This window comes from Medicago sativa, chromosome 7, assembly GCF_051527215.1.
Source record: "Medicago sativa cultivar Bolivia chromosome 7, Bolivia_mono, whole genome shotgun sequence".
Taxonomy (NCBI): domain Eukaryota; kingdom Viridiplantae; phylum Streptophyta; class Magnoliopsida; order Fabales; family Fabaceae; genus Medicago; species Medicago sativa.
Genome location: NC_140755.1, coordinates 75,706,243 through 75,721,171, shown reverse-complemented (window position 1 = coordinate 75,721,171; position 14,929 = coordinate 75,706,243). Strand labels below are relative to the sequence as shown.

Sequence of the window (14,929 nt, the reverse complement as noted above, 5' to 3'; positions counted from 1 at the left end):
ACATATTTAACCCTATTTTCTATAAAGTTTGTAACCGTCTCCACCGCGTTGGTTGAGCTAATCCCTGGCCGCCGCCGTTGTTTCGCTTCTAACCATCGTCTCCTTCTCTTTCGTTTGAACAAAACAATGGGTGGTGGCACCGATGCACCCTTTTCAAACCACCCTATTTCGGAACAATCCCTTAACTCGCTCTTCGATCTTTCCAACTCCACCACCTTACAAACCTCCTTAGAAACTCTCATTGAATCTTCCAAATCCCCTTCCAATCGTTCCCTCTTCGCTTACAAAAAAATCCTCCCCACAATCCTCACCATACTCCACTCACCACCATCGCTTCACATTCTATCTCTCTGTTTCAAGCTTCTCAGAAACCTATGTGCTGGTGAAATTCTAAACCAGAATATGTTTCTTGAGAATGACGGTGTTTATATCGTTGTTTCGAGTATTTTGAGGTCTGAGGTTGTTGGTTCTGATTATATGTTGGTTAGGTGGGGTTTGCAGGTTTTGGCAAATGTTTGTTTAGCTGGGAAGGAACATCAGAAAGCTGTTTGGGATGAGATGTTTCCTGCTGGTTTTTTGTCGCTTGCGAGAATTGGAAAGAAGGAGGTTAATGATCCATTGTGTATGGTGATTTATACTTGTTGTGATGGAAATGATCAATGGTTTGGTGAGGTTTGTAGTGATGGTGGTTGGTCTGTTTTGGTGGAAATTGTTAGAACTGCTTCTTCTGGTTAGTTTATGTTTTTTGTTTTTGTGCTTTTCTATGTTTGTTTTCTCTATGTTTTTGTCTAGGATCATTCTTATGTTGTAGCTATGTTTGAATTCTTGTATGGAACAGAGTGTTGGGAGGTGTAGAACCAACACGAGCATAAAATAAGTGTAGCGGAGATGAGGGTGTTGCGTTGGATGTGTGGTAAGTAAGACTAGTGGGATAGTATTAGAAATGGCGATATTAGAAAGTTGGGGAGCACCTATCATAGAAAGGATGGTGGAAAATAGTCTTAGGTGGTTTGGGAATGTAGAGAGAAGACTTGTAGATTTTGTAGTAAGGAAAGTATATCAGATGAAGGATAATCAGATCACTAGAGGCATATGAAGACCTAGAAAAACTATTAAGAAAGCTTTAGAGATTAATGAGTTGGACTGGAATATGGTTTATGATAGAACATTATGGCATAGTTTTATCCGTGTAGCCGACCCCCACTTAGTTGAATAAGGCTTGGTTGTTGTTGTATATGTAGAGTCTGAATTCTAACTAAATCCTTGATTGTAGAGTCCAATACATGTGTTCTAGGCTCATTTCCATGGTTAAATGGCAATCTCTTTAGGTGTAGCTTTGCTGACTTAGAAGCATCTCCGTCGTGTTCCTTAGTTAAACCAGTTGATTCTCGACTTTTGGCATTCTTTGAAAATTCTGAGGTGGTAAGAGTTGGATCATTGTTGTAACCATTTTTTATTATCAACTTCAATGTTTGCCTTGAAAGTGACGCATACAATTGAGATGAGTACCAAAGTAAGGAAAAGTTTATGATCATTTGTGCTGCTTTAAGTTCCTTTGATAATAAGAATATATGGATTTAGGAGAAGTTTCAAAATTTTATAACCCAATAATGGAAACCAAAATTGAGGTATAAAATACTTTGGCTTACTGTAAAATTAGGATAGACAGTATTTTCTTAGAAGAGACAAATCATAGCAAAGGAACAATATGCTTCTGGTTAGTTTGTAGTTATGTATTTTCTTGTGTATTTTTTTGTTTGTTTCCTCTACGATGTCTTCTGAGGTCATTCTTATTTCGTAGCTATGATTTTATTTATATATTTATTTGCTTTCCTTATCAATTGGTTTATTTATTCTTTTCCAGTTTGTAAAAAAAAAAAAATTACAAGTGGTAGATGAGCTTTAGTTAATGCTGAATCGATCGGGAGTAGCAGAGTTTGAACCCTGGTTAGAACATTCATTGGCATGATTTTACTTACCTCTCGACCGAACTCTGGATTTCCAGGGTACCCTGAGAACCAGATGGTTAAAACAAAAAAAATTATCCCATTTGAAAATTTACACATTTTAGCAAAACACAATGGCATTACATGATTGTTGCAGTAGACTAACCTAATGGGACAATGCTTGTTGTTGCTTCTGCACACTGTTTCTGTATTTTGCTATGCTGTCGTGAACTATGAGTTGCTTCTGTAATTTGCTATGCTGCCATGTTTCATGACATGAGTGTCATATTTGTTTCTTATGGTTTTTAAGTTGTAAAACTGACTTTTACTTCTTCAACTGAAACCAGCTAGTTTTGGCGAGGATTGGATAAAGTTGCTTCTTTCAAGAATATGCCTTGAAGACTCTCAATTGCTTGTACTTTTTTCTAAATTACGGTTTATGGATATTCCTGACGGTGAAGATACCAAGACAAAAGATGATCAGTTTTCATCTGAACAAGCGTATCTTCTGCAAATCATATCGGAAATTTTGAACGAGCGAATTGGAGATGTTACTATTTCTCTGGATGTTGCATCGTTTGTTTATGGAATATTCAAGAAATCTATTGGGGTTCTTGAGCATGCAGTTAGAGGCAAGTCTGGTCTTCCCAGTGGCATTACTGAAGTTGATGTTCTTGGCTACTCCCTTACTATGTTGAGGGACATCTGTGCTCATGATAGTGTGAGAGGTAATGCAGAGGATACAGAAGTTGTTGATATGTTATTGTCATATGGCCTCCTTGAGTTGGTCTTTATTCTGCTTGGGGACCTTGAACCTCCAGCAATAATCAGGAAAGGAATGAAACATTCTGAGAATCATGACGGTGTTGGTTGTTCCTCAAAACCATGTCCTTACAAGGGCTTTAGGAGAGACATAGTTGCACTTATTGGCAATTGTGTGTATAGAAGGAAGCATGTACAAGATGAAATCAGGAGTAGGGATGGAATTTTACTGCTATTGCAGCAGTGTGTTACTGATGAAGATAATCCTTACCTGAGAGAATGGGGCTTATGGTGTGTTAGGAATATGTTGGAGGGCAATGAGGAAAATCAAAAGGAAGTTTCTGAATTGCAGCTGCAGGGATCTGCTGATGTGCCTGAAATTTCTGCTCTTGGTCTACGGGTGGAAGTTGATCAGAAAACTCGGCGCGCTAAGCTTGTAAACGTGAGTGGAAATTAATTAGAAAACTCGGCGCCCTAAGCTCGTAAATGCCCCATGAAATAATACTATAACTTGACTTTATGAATTCAACATTGAGTTCAAGTTCATATTTTAGATATTAAACACCCTCTTGGTCAATATTTACATCTCAAAATGTAAATTTGACTGTTTCTCACTTCTTGTGGAGTTTGTTTCTTTTCTGCTCTTTGTAATGGTTCATTGTGTTCTTTTTTTCCTATGCCACATGGAATGGAACAACGATTTTGATTGTTTGAACCTGAGTTGGTATGTTTTCAACTTAAGCCTCCACTTGTTAATAAGGCTGGTGCTTATTCTATTGTGAGTTGTGACCTCAATTGAATGTTTTTCACGTTGTAATTGATGTTAGGTGACTTGCAAATTTAACTTTCATTCTAGTTAGCATTTTCCTTTTTCTTAATGATGAATGTTTTTGTGCTATGCAAAATCTTAATGCCTGATAATCAGTCAGGTGCCCAGCATAAAGCAATAGTTGTATCTATTGTGCATAGATAGTTGATAATTTAAATAGGATGGTTTCAAGGATGTTAGGTGAAATATATGGAGGTCATGAGCATGGAACACTTTCTGTTTTTTAAAATCACTTTCTCTAAGTAGCTTTTGCATTGTTTCACAATCTTAGCATTTTGTTTTCTGTCCTTTTGTTAATCTCACTGTCCTAATAGGTTAGGTGTTATGAACACGAAAACTTTGCCTAAAGCCTTAAACTGTATGTTACTGGAGTCAGAATGTGCATAGGAAAACTGGATCCCCATCCAAAAGTGTCCTATGTGTGGATATACAAAGATAACTCCTTTGTTAGGTTCTGATTTTTCTGAGACACAGCCTTTGATATTCAAATCTGTACCACTTCAAACTTTTAATGCAAGTACCAATTTGTAAGGAAGGAAAATACCTAGAAGGGTTCTATAAATGGCTAAAGTAATTCCAATTGGAATCCACACGAACATGCAGAAAGTTGCTGAGGCTTTGGATATTTGTCCTTGGCATCGCCGAGTTTTGACTATTTTTTCCTTCACTGTTCATCACATAAGCTTACTGTCATAATCATGCATCTGGAATTAGACATAACACATCAACAATTCAACATGATCTAAAACAGATATACTTCATTTTTGTTGTCAGATTAATATTTGTTAGTTCATTTACTAAAATTTCAAGTTCAACACATCTCTTGAGTATTGAATCTTGCTTCACCATTGCAATCTAGACCAATTTTTTTCACTTTGCAACTCCATGAATACTTTGCTGATAATCAAAGTTTGGAACAATTGTTTATCAAACCTTTTGCACTATGTCTTGACTTATACTCAAATTCATGGTGCCTACATTAATTAATTTGGATTTGCCTATACGGCATTACTCATTTTGCATGCACATGAAGCAGAGATGGGAGAGGGAAAGGTTGGAGAAACAGAAGCAGCATGCTCTTATGTTACAAGAGCATGTTAATTTTTTTTTTTTAATACAATTTGCATGTTATAAGGTTTGAATGCTAGGGTTCGAATCCAGACCTTCTGCAATATCCCTACCAACTGAGCTAGTATCACGGGAACACTCTTATGTAATTTTTATAATATTAAAATGTATAATCTACAAAGTAAAAGAAATTACCAGAGAAGAAAAATTAATTACTTAAAAAATTAAAAGAAATAATGAGAGAAGAAATTTAAATTAATTACCACAAAAATTAAAGAAATCATGAGACAAGAAATTTAATTAATGGAAGAAATTCAATTACTTTTTGCAAACAACAAATTTTACGAATGAAAGGAATTCATTAAGTTGTGACTCAAACAACAAATTTGAAGGAATTAGAATTATATGATATTTTAATTCCCATGATTTTCAATTACCCAATTCAAACACACTTTTAGTCTTTACTTGGATGGATTTTAGGTTAGGATTAAATTTCTTATTTCTATTGTCAATGGAAGCTCAGAAGAAAAACCATATTTAGAATAGAAAATTTAAGATTTCATAATAGCAGTTTGTGTTCTTGTAAAAAAAAATAGTTTGGGTTCCTGTCCATTCTTGCGATGATTTATCGAGCAGCCTCAGATAGAGGTGAAAAAGAGAAATGATATTTGTACAACTATTTATGAACAATTTTTGGGACAATTCTTTTTCTCTCTCATACTCAAATTGTGTTCCTACTCTCTTTCTCTCTCTCCCTCTCTCTTTCTCTCTCTTGTTTTTGTCCTAAAAGAAGAGGGAATAAAATGTTATTCCAAAAGTTGTCAAAAAAAAAAAAAAAATTGTACAAATATCATTTCTCGTGAAAAAAATAGTTAAAATGAAAGACAAAATCTCTCAAAACATAGAATATAACCTTTCCAAATTTGCAAGGCAATGTTGTCATATAATCATGTCATACTTGTAGCATCATGAATTACAAAACAAGTGCATTCCACATTAAGTATTAAATATACACAACAACAACAACAACACTTTTTATAGGAAAAGTTTGCTTGTATAATAATCAAGAATTGGTCTGTAGTTTTGTGAGTTAATCCTAAGAAAGGAAAAAGAATAACCTGTAAAGGTGTTTGACTATACACAATGTGTTTCTGTAACTATCAACCATTTCAAAATTTTCTATTTTTTAATTTACATCTCATCCTAATGGCTAGTAGAATGTGACAGACTCAAAGTAATCATCAGTTCCTCAAATGGTAAGATTCTCCTTCATGGCAAGAAATGATCCAACAATTTTTCCTCCGACATCAGGGAACTCTTCATGACTGGGAAGTGATCTGACTTTCCCCTTTCGATCAACTTCTACAGGGTATTTTAATAGATGCCCTCTCATCTCTGTCACATCATTTGCTGCAAATTGCTTCCAGTTCATTTCACCAATTGCTCTAACCTTTCGCACGCATTCAAGGCTCTCAGGTTGCAAGAAGCAGTCATCAATTGTTCCAGTATGTTCTGCCCAAAGTGACATCCTATATCCATGGATCTACATAGTATAGTTCCCAAAGAATTTCTGTCAGATTATAGTACATGTTGATGGACTCAAACTTCAAAATATATATGCAGAGAAATAAAAATCAAAGAGATGCCAATGGAAACTATATGGCCAAATCTTTAAGAATGATTTAGAGGTAAAACAATATTCTTACTTGTCCAAGTGGATAGGAATGTTTTCTTGCCCAGGTATGATGAGGTTGGTATGCTCCCATTGCAATCTCACTGTCCCTTGTTCCTTCCATAGAGCGTTGGTTAATGTTCGCGGAGCCCACTATGACATATTCATCATCAACTATCATGCCTTTTGAATGAACATATATCATAAAACGTCGACTATTTCGACTATTTGCCTGGAAAGAAAGCACCACCACACAACAATTACCAGTCGATTCACCCAATAGTAATGATTGTATGCCGTGAAAAACAAAATCATGATTTCATAAAGAGCGTAAGGAATATTTTCTAGGGTGTTAGTGACATACTTGTGGACTATTTGCTGGGGGAGGATTTCCCGACACACTGATATTTTCGTAGATATTTATGGCCTCTCGATTACCAAGACAGAAAAAGTTCAAATAGTCTTGCACAGAGAATGCGGCTTCAAGCCCAGCTTCAACCAAAGCCTTTGAAATTGTCTCATACATCATTTGCATTGTTTTGTTCTGCAAAAAATTTAAAAATAATTCCAGATTAACATGTGCATTATTGAACAAGTACTGAGTAGCGGTAGCATAACCTTTCTTTGACATTACGCAGCCAAAACAATTTAACAGTTAAGCCCTACCAATCATTTGTAATGCCAAAAAGATAGTTTATGAAAATTAAGAGTCCAATTTCATTTTTCTTCCAAAATTCACAGTAGTTTGGGATGATGACATAATAATAATTAAATGCCAAACAATTCAAAAATCAAATCAAATCCTTGCCAAGTTTTTGATATTCATATTGGGATTCAATTTGAACCGTACCTGCCAGAATAGAATCCTTTGTGTGGCAGCGCCTGTTGGAACACCTTCTGGCCACATTGGAATTACTATATAAACTGCAAACCTTTCATTTGCTTTAATCTTTTCCGCAATCTTTAGAGCAATTTCCATTGGAATTAAATTATTAGCGCCTGCCAAAACAGAATCTAGCATAAATTAAACATATTGGATACAGGCTTTGGGTTATGTATCCATACCAAAGCTCGTATACTTTTAAAAATATTAGTATAGCACCAGATGCAAATGGTCAAGTATAAGCAGCTTTTGTATGCAAAAATAGGAGTATCATACCAAGGTCCTTATGTTGACTCCAATTGTAAGAAGAGCCGATGAAATATTGATTCTCTATATAAATGTAATGCTGTGCAGCACGAATAGCCTTCACGTATGCTGTATGTATGCTCATGTCAATCAGCACGTTCTTCCCACATACAAGGTTCTACAAATATCCAATAACAAATAACCTTCTCATACACAAGTTGGTTCATGTTTGATGAATTGAAATCAAACACGAATAAGAAAAATTAAAACAAAAAGCTTTTGTTTACCTTGCCAGTCGCCTCTCTTGGATCTTTTGGAAATCCCTTAACAGAACTTGAATCAATTGAGCGAAATATCTACATTCCAAAGTAAACATAATCAATAATTTCGTTTTCGAGAAAAAAAGAGGAAATAATACTTCTAGAAAATCAAAATATCTATTGAATATGAAATAGGTAATTACCTGAACATGCCATGATTCAGGATCATTCTCACCACTAGGAGTGTCGTTAATGCCAATAACATCTGGAATTCTTTCCAGTCTGAGTAAAGCATCATCATATGAAATTTTCAACTTCTTTATCCCCTGTGGTTTTGAAGCTTTTAACCAGCGCTCCTCAAAGTTAGTTAAGACATCATAAGCTGCCGGACCATCAATTTTAGAATGCAAATCATGCCACGGCTCCCTTGGACAACCACCAGTGTTACCCTGGTATGAAAAATAACTTGTATCAACAGAATAATTGGTCTTCTTTTTCTGCTTACTGGTTCCGCGATACAGATTTAACATTGATTTAAATTGCATTTAGATATACAATTTCGGACAGGTGAATATAGATAGTTTCTTTATAATAGGGTTAAAATATCATAGCAGCACTAGTTTTTTTTTTTTTTTTTTTAAATTCAATGCATGTTAGACTAACGCACACAACAACATATGCTCAAAAAATCTCTTTAATCTTCCCCCACATAAGAATGCAATAATCATATTATTCCTTATGCTTTGACTTCCTCAGGAGCTACTAAAACGTAGAATCATTTATTTTTTTGCTATTTTTTCACAAGTTATTCCATCAATACCTAGTTTACCAGATAATCAGATGGATAACTGAAATTAGTCTTATCGTGCTACAATGTGGAGTCTGAAATAAGAGATTACCGTGAAAGTTGGGTTGTGATAATCATCCTTATGTATTGTTTGTAATGTCTTAAAGAGAGGATGGTGAGGAGTATCATATCGGCCATCACATAAATCAAGTCCACCAACAAATGCTACAATTTTTCTTCTGTTATTTCCAGCATCAGCATCCACAATTACAGTTTTCTGATGATGTGTATATATAGTTCCAACTTCCTGACAAGAAGACAAAGAAATTCAATATTGGACTCTGAAACCAAAACTGTAGAAATATTAGACATAGTGTACATGTACAGAAATGCAAGAACAAATATTTATGTTAATGTAAACTTAGAAGTCAGAGTTTATACCTAAATGTATACTCTTAATTATTAGACATAGTGTACATATACATGAATGCATGAACACACATTTATACATGATGAGCATATGCAACTGCCAAATATAAATGATATGCAAGGTTTTAAAGAATAAATGAATAACAAAAACCAGCATTTCATCAAAATTTGTTGACAATTGAGCATGATTAATAATATATACTTCAATTAGTAAAAAAGCCGTCAAATCTAACCCTTTGCTTGACCCAGCTATGTCGTTTTCCCGCACTACGAGGACAAAGCAGCACATGGACTGATGAATGCTTGAAAAACCGCCTAGTTTCCTCATCATGAGTTGCCATGACACCATCCTTTATGTATAGCCAAAGATTTTCACATAATTAGAACTAAAAGAGAAAATCATAAATAGTATACTTATGTTAAAAAAAAAAACTAAAAGAAGCAATCAATCACATAGATCTTACACAAAGTTATAAGGGCAAGAACAAGTGCATTGTTATATTATGAATATTACAAGCCAAAGTTATTAAATGTCTCAAGTCTAAACGTGAACAGGTTTTCAAGATATCGAGCTCAGGTATAGTAAGGACAGCCGTCAATAAGATCAACAAAGTTCAAAAAAGAGATAAATAATGTACTGGTGACAACAATGTGAAGCAAAAATGAGCACACTGCATGAAATTGCCAACCAAATCCTACCAGCAATTCCAAGCACAGAAATGAAAGCATATATAACAAAAAAATTGCATGACTTACTGTTTTATAACCCAAAATACTTCTTGATGTAGGATCATCCCAAATAAGGAGAAGCACTCTTACTCCTTCTTGTGACTTTGTCTTCAGAAGATCACCTAAGGTATAATCGGATGGGTAACCGGCATCCCTTATCAACCTAACTTTGTGCCACACCGACCATCCTGTAATATATATCAAGCGGCGAGCTTGACTTATGGCATCAAATATGTCATGCCAACACTTTCCATGCACATAAAACATCCCACTATCAAGCAACACATTAGGGAGGGTACCATCTGGAACATGAGCATCTTGATATAGAGTAACATTTCCCCCTTTCCTCAAAGGAAAATAAGTGGCAGGAACGCCAATATATTCAGGCCCTGCTCCAACTCCTTGATGATAAAAGCTCAATTGCTCCATTGGGATGTACTGAATGGATAGGCTCAGTGCAGCACCTTGCTTATAAGGCTTCCCATTATTATTCAGTATAGGGTAAGTTCCCTGAACTATTGCCCCTGAGTATATTTGTTCCACTGGAATTGCCACAGTACCAATGAGCTGTGAACCCACAACATCACTGTCTTTAACATAAAAGTGCACTTCAGCAGCGTTATGTGCAACAGGAACATAGAAGTGTTGACTCCAAACAGGGTTTTCAGAATTGCTAATCACAAAAGTCCTCCCAATTACCGCATTTGCCACTGAAATCGAAACATAAGGATCACTGGTAATCTTCTTATTCATTGTTCCTTCAATTTTATTGCTCACACTACCAGGTAATTTTCCAAACATATCCCCCAATGTTTTGTGGAACATGTCCATATTTGGAAGATTCTTGGCTTCATGAACCCATATATCTAAATTTCCATGAAGGAGCAAAACTCTCAAGGACCCTTTATTCTGCACCGGAACAATCTGCATGCTCTGACTATGCATTGATCCGTTAAATGAGCCAGAATAATCCGAAACCGAAAGTCTACCTGAGTTCACCCGACTCGGGTACGATGATCCCCAACCGGAGAAGGAGTTATTCGAATGTCCATAAAAATCCTCCTTCTTCTGTTGCAACTTTGATACAGAAATCGAATGCATAAAAGGTTGACCTGCAGCTGCAGGAGCTGGAGGCGATGCAGGAGGAGTTGGCTGGTTATCAGACAACCTAACATTGTTCATTAGATCATCCAAACGCGGATAAGCAGACGGCTTGGAATTATCACCACCACTAGTTTGTGATACTCCACCACCTGCTGTTGAACTTGATGTATCTGGCCAGTAAGGACCAGAGAAGCTATTATGACGCGAATGAAGATCAGGACGGTCTTCATGAGTAGTATTTTGTTGATAATAATAATACTGAGAGGATGATCCATGTTGTAATAAGCTAGCATGGTGTGAGTGTGAAAGGGAATGTTGAGGAGGACTATGATGACTCCCTGGAGGAACATGGTAGGGGTAAGAGGGTGGGGCTGAGGGTACTAATTGATGAAGAGGAGCAGGTGGAGGGTATGCATAATCAAATGGTGCAGTAGAATTTGATGATGATGATGATGGTGGTGGTGGTGATCTAGGATAGGAAGAATAGTTTAAGGAATGTGAAGAAATGTAAGGATATGGATAAGGAGGAGCATGATGAGTATGAGAATGTGCATATGGATCTTGAGGTGGATATGGTGGATGAGGATGAGGGTGAGGGTGAGGGTTAGGGTTAGGGGGATACATATAAGGGTTTGGATACCTATATGGATAACCATAGTTATTATCCATTAAACACTATATTCTCAATCCTTGATGATGAAATTTACTAATAATAAAAAACTGAAATTTTGATTCTTAAGACATAAGGGACATTGAAAAGATCATCAGATTGGAACAATACAAGCAAGAACAATGGTAATTGGATTTGAATTAAACACTATTCTCAATCCTTGATGATCAAATATACTATAAAACAAGGTAGAAAATTTGATATTCAATGAAAAGGGTCATAGAAGAAATGATCAAATTGGAATAATACAAGCAAGAATGATGTAATTCGGATATGAATTGGTATAAAAGAAATTGTGTTGAATTTGAGATAGAAATTGTACAGTATATTTTGAAGATTGAAAATGAATATGAAAATAGTGGGTGTTGAATAAAATGAAGGGATTTAGCTGAAAAATGAGAATTTTACCCAATTGAGATGAAGAAGAACAAGATTCGTTGAAACAGAGGAAGAACGAAGGAAGGAAGGAAGGAAGGAAGAAGCAGCTTTGTTTCTGTCAGCAGTTGACAACGTGTACGAGGTCCCACGTGGACTACCCCGAATGACACGTTACATTGCATTAAATGTTATGTTTTTATGCTTTTGTCTGAAATACTACGTTTTTATGTTTTTTTGTTAGAACAATTTTTTTTTGGGCTTTTTATTTGAAGCCTTAAATATGTTTTTTTATTCCTATAAATATGTTAATTTTTTGTTTTAATCTCGTTAAAAATTTCAAAACATATATAATTTTATCTATATCTCTTCTAAAAAGAATTAGAATTTTTTTACAAAGCTTGAATTTAATATGAATTTTTATATTTTTTAAGGTTAAAAATTCATATTAATTTGCGTTTTGTTAAAAAAATCTAATTTTTTTGGGGAATTTTTTCTAGAATATTTTACAAATTTCTGCACAATTTCATTAAAAAAATTAAATTTAAAATAGGGACCAAAAGTAGTGATTGAAAATTTTATAGAAACTAAAAGTTGAAGTAAAATTTTAGAGGGACTAAAACAAAAAGTTGGTATATTTATAAGGATCAAAAGCATATTTAACCCTTGTTAAAAGAAGAGAAAAAAATTATATTATTCTTATGAGATATACAATTATGTTACACATAATCTTTATTTATAAAGAAGTACAATCATATAACTTAGGCTTAAATGCACTTTTGGCCCCCTATGTTTCAAATAGTTGCGATTTTGGCCCCCTAAGAAAAAAATGGATATTTTGACCCCCTAACTTTTGTGCCTCTTTTGATTTGCTGATTTTGACCAGTCAACGCCATGTGTCAGGTGAGGTGGCATGCCACATGTGTAAATACTGAATTAAAAAATAAAAAAAGCCACTTAATCATTTTTTAATTAAATAAATAAAAAATCTAATAAAAAATATTTTAAAAAATAGAAAAAAATATTAAAAAAATTTGAAAAAATGAAAAATAATAAAAAATTGAAAAAAATCTGAAAATTAATAAAAAAAATTTAAAACAAATTCTGAAAATATTAAAAAATTCTGGAAAAATTAATAAAAAATTGAAAAAAAATATAAAAAATTCTGTAAAATTGAAAAATTAATAAAAATACTTAAAAAATTTAAAAATTCTGGAAAAATTAATAAAAACAAAAATTGATTAAAAAATAAAATAATCTAATAAAATGAAAAATAATGAAAAATTCTAAAAAAATAAAATTTCAAAATTTTCTGAAAAAATTAAAATTCTGGAAAAATGAAATTTTCGAAATTTTAATGAAAAATTTTAATATGCATATTTCGAAATTTTAATTAAAATTCTGGAAAATATTTAAAAAAATTTCAAAATTTTCATTGTAATATGCATATTTCGAAATTTTCATTGTAAAATTCCCGGTTTATAAACACACAAAAATTCCCGAAAAAATACTAATAAAAATTTTGAAATTTCGAAAAATACACAAAAAACCTAAGCTCGGTTTAAGGAAAATTTCGAAATATGTGTATTTACCAGAATTTCAAAATTTCGAAAAATACACTAAAAACCTAACCTTAAATACACAAAAATTTCGAAATTTTCATTGTAAAATTCCCGGTTTATAAATACACAAAAATTCCCGGAAAAAACACTAATAAAAATTTCGAAAAAATACACAAAAAACCTAAGCTCGGTTTAAGGAAAATTTCGAAATATGTGTATTTTCCAGAATTTTGAAATTTTGAAATATACACAAAAAACCTAACCTTAGGTTAGGTTTTTTGTGTATTTTTCGAAATTTCAAAATTTTTATTAGTATTTTTTCCGGGAATTTTTGTGTATTTATAAACCGGGAATTTTACAATGAAAATTTCGAAATATGCATATTAAAATTTTTCATTAAAATTTCGAAAATTTCATTTTTCCAGAATTTTAATTTTTTCAGAAAATTTTGAAATTTTATTTTTTTAGAATTTTTCATTATTTTTCATTTTATTAGATTATTTTATTTTTTTAATCAATTTTTGTTTTTATTAATTTTTCCAGAATTTTTAAATTTTTTAAGTATTTTTATTAATTTTTCAATTTTACAGAATTTTTTATATTTTTTTTCAATTTTTTATTAATTTTTCCAGAATTTTTTAATATTTTCAGAATTTGTTTTAAATTTTTTTTATTAATTTTCAGATTTTTTTCAATTTTTTATTATTTTTCATTTTTTCAAATTTTTTTAATATTTTTTTCTATTTTTTAAATATTTTTTATTAGATTTTTTATTTATTTAATTAAAAAATGATTAAGTGGCTTTTTTTATTTTTTAATTCAGTATTTACACATGTGGCATGCCACCTCACCTGACACATGGCGTTGACTGGTCAAAATCAGCAAATCAAAAGAGGCACAAAAGTTAGGGGGTCAAAATATCCATTTTTTTTCTTAGGGGGCCAAAATCGCAACTATTTGAAACATAGGGGGCCAAAAGTGCATTTAAGCCTATAACTTAACACTTAAGTACTTAAATGATAAGTATAAAAATGTGTGATTCAGAAGATAAGTAAAATGGTGTCATTTAAGAGATAAGTGCAAGAGTTTGTGAACATCTACTTATGATATTCATAACAAAAGAATTATTTTTTCAAAGACGGATTTTTTTTATGTTACGTTTAAATAATTTTTTTTTAAGAAATTATTGACAGGTTTTTTTAGAATTTTTTTTGTTAAATTAGCATTGTCATACTTTTGACTTTGCGATGTACTAGGTTTTATTTTATTATTTTTTTGGTCAATGTACTAAGCTTTTTTTAAAGTTAATTTCTTATTAAAATCTAGTTGTCCTTAAAAAAAGTAAAAATAAATTCTTTTATAAAAAAAGTTGAGTCTAAAAGTCTTATTTGCTTTAAACTAAAACATCATGATTGAAAATGGGAGTGTGTGACATCATAGAAAGAATCCAATAGTTAGCAATGAGTGATAATGTAAGACCCCGTTTTTCCCAACTTGAAAATCTCATTTAAATCAGAGTAATTAATTCATAACGGAATGTCACATACTACTTAAAAGTCTTAAAAACGGATAATAATAATTATCCTTCAAATTCAACATCAAAAAAA

At 32.8% G+C, this 14,929-nt stretch overlaps 2 protein-coding genes across 2 annotated transcripts; one reads left to right on the top strand and one right to left on the bottom strand.

The window, feature by feature from the left end:
- Nucleotides 1-36: 36 nt before the first annotated feature.
- MEE50 (ARM repeat superfamily protein) lies at nucleotides 37-3,567 on the top strand. The gene is made up of 2 exons (XM_085727933.1): nucleotides 37-730; nucleotides 2,294-3,567. Exons 1-2 carry the CDS (start codon nucleotides 127-129, stop codon nucleotides 3,163-3,165), a joined length of 1,476 nt encoding a protein of 491 aa, XP_085584059.1. The 5' UTR covers nucleotides 37-126; the 3' UTR covers nucleotides 3,166-3,567.
- A 2,070-nt stretch (nucleotides 3,568-5,637) lies between these two features.
- LOC146908529 (phospholipase D gamma 1-like) lies at nucleotides 5,638-11,919 on the bottom strand. The gene is made up of 10 exons (XM_085727932.1): nucleotides 9,639-11,919; nucleotides 9,116-9,232; nucleotides 8,566-8,760; nucleotides 7,870-8,115; nucleotides 7,694-7,762; nucleotides 7,437-7,584; nucleotides 7,128-7,276; nucleotides 6,642-6,821; nucleotides 6,312-6,509; nucleotides 5,638-6,148 (listed from the first exon to the last, which is right to left on the bottom strand). The coding sequence occupies exons 1-10, from the start codon at nucleotides 11,382-11,384 to the stop codon at nucleotides 5,855-5,857; spliced, it is 3,342 nt and encodes a 1,113-aa protein (XP_085584058.1). The 5' UTR covers nucleotides 11,385-11,919; the 3' UTR covers nucleotides 5,638-5,854.
- Nucleotides 11,920-14,929: the final 3,010 nt, after the last annotated feature.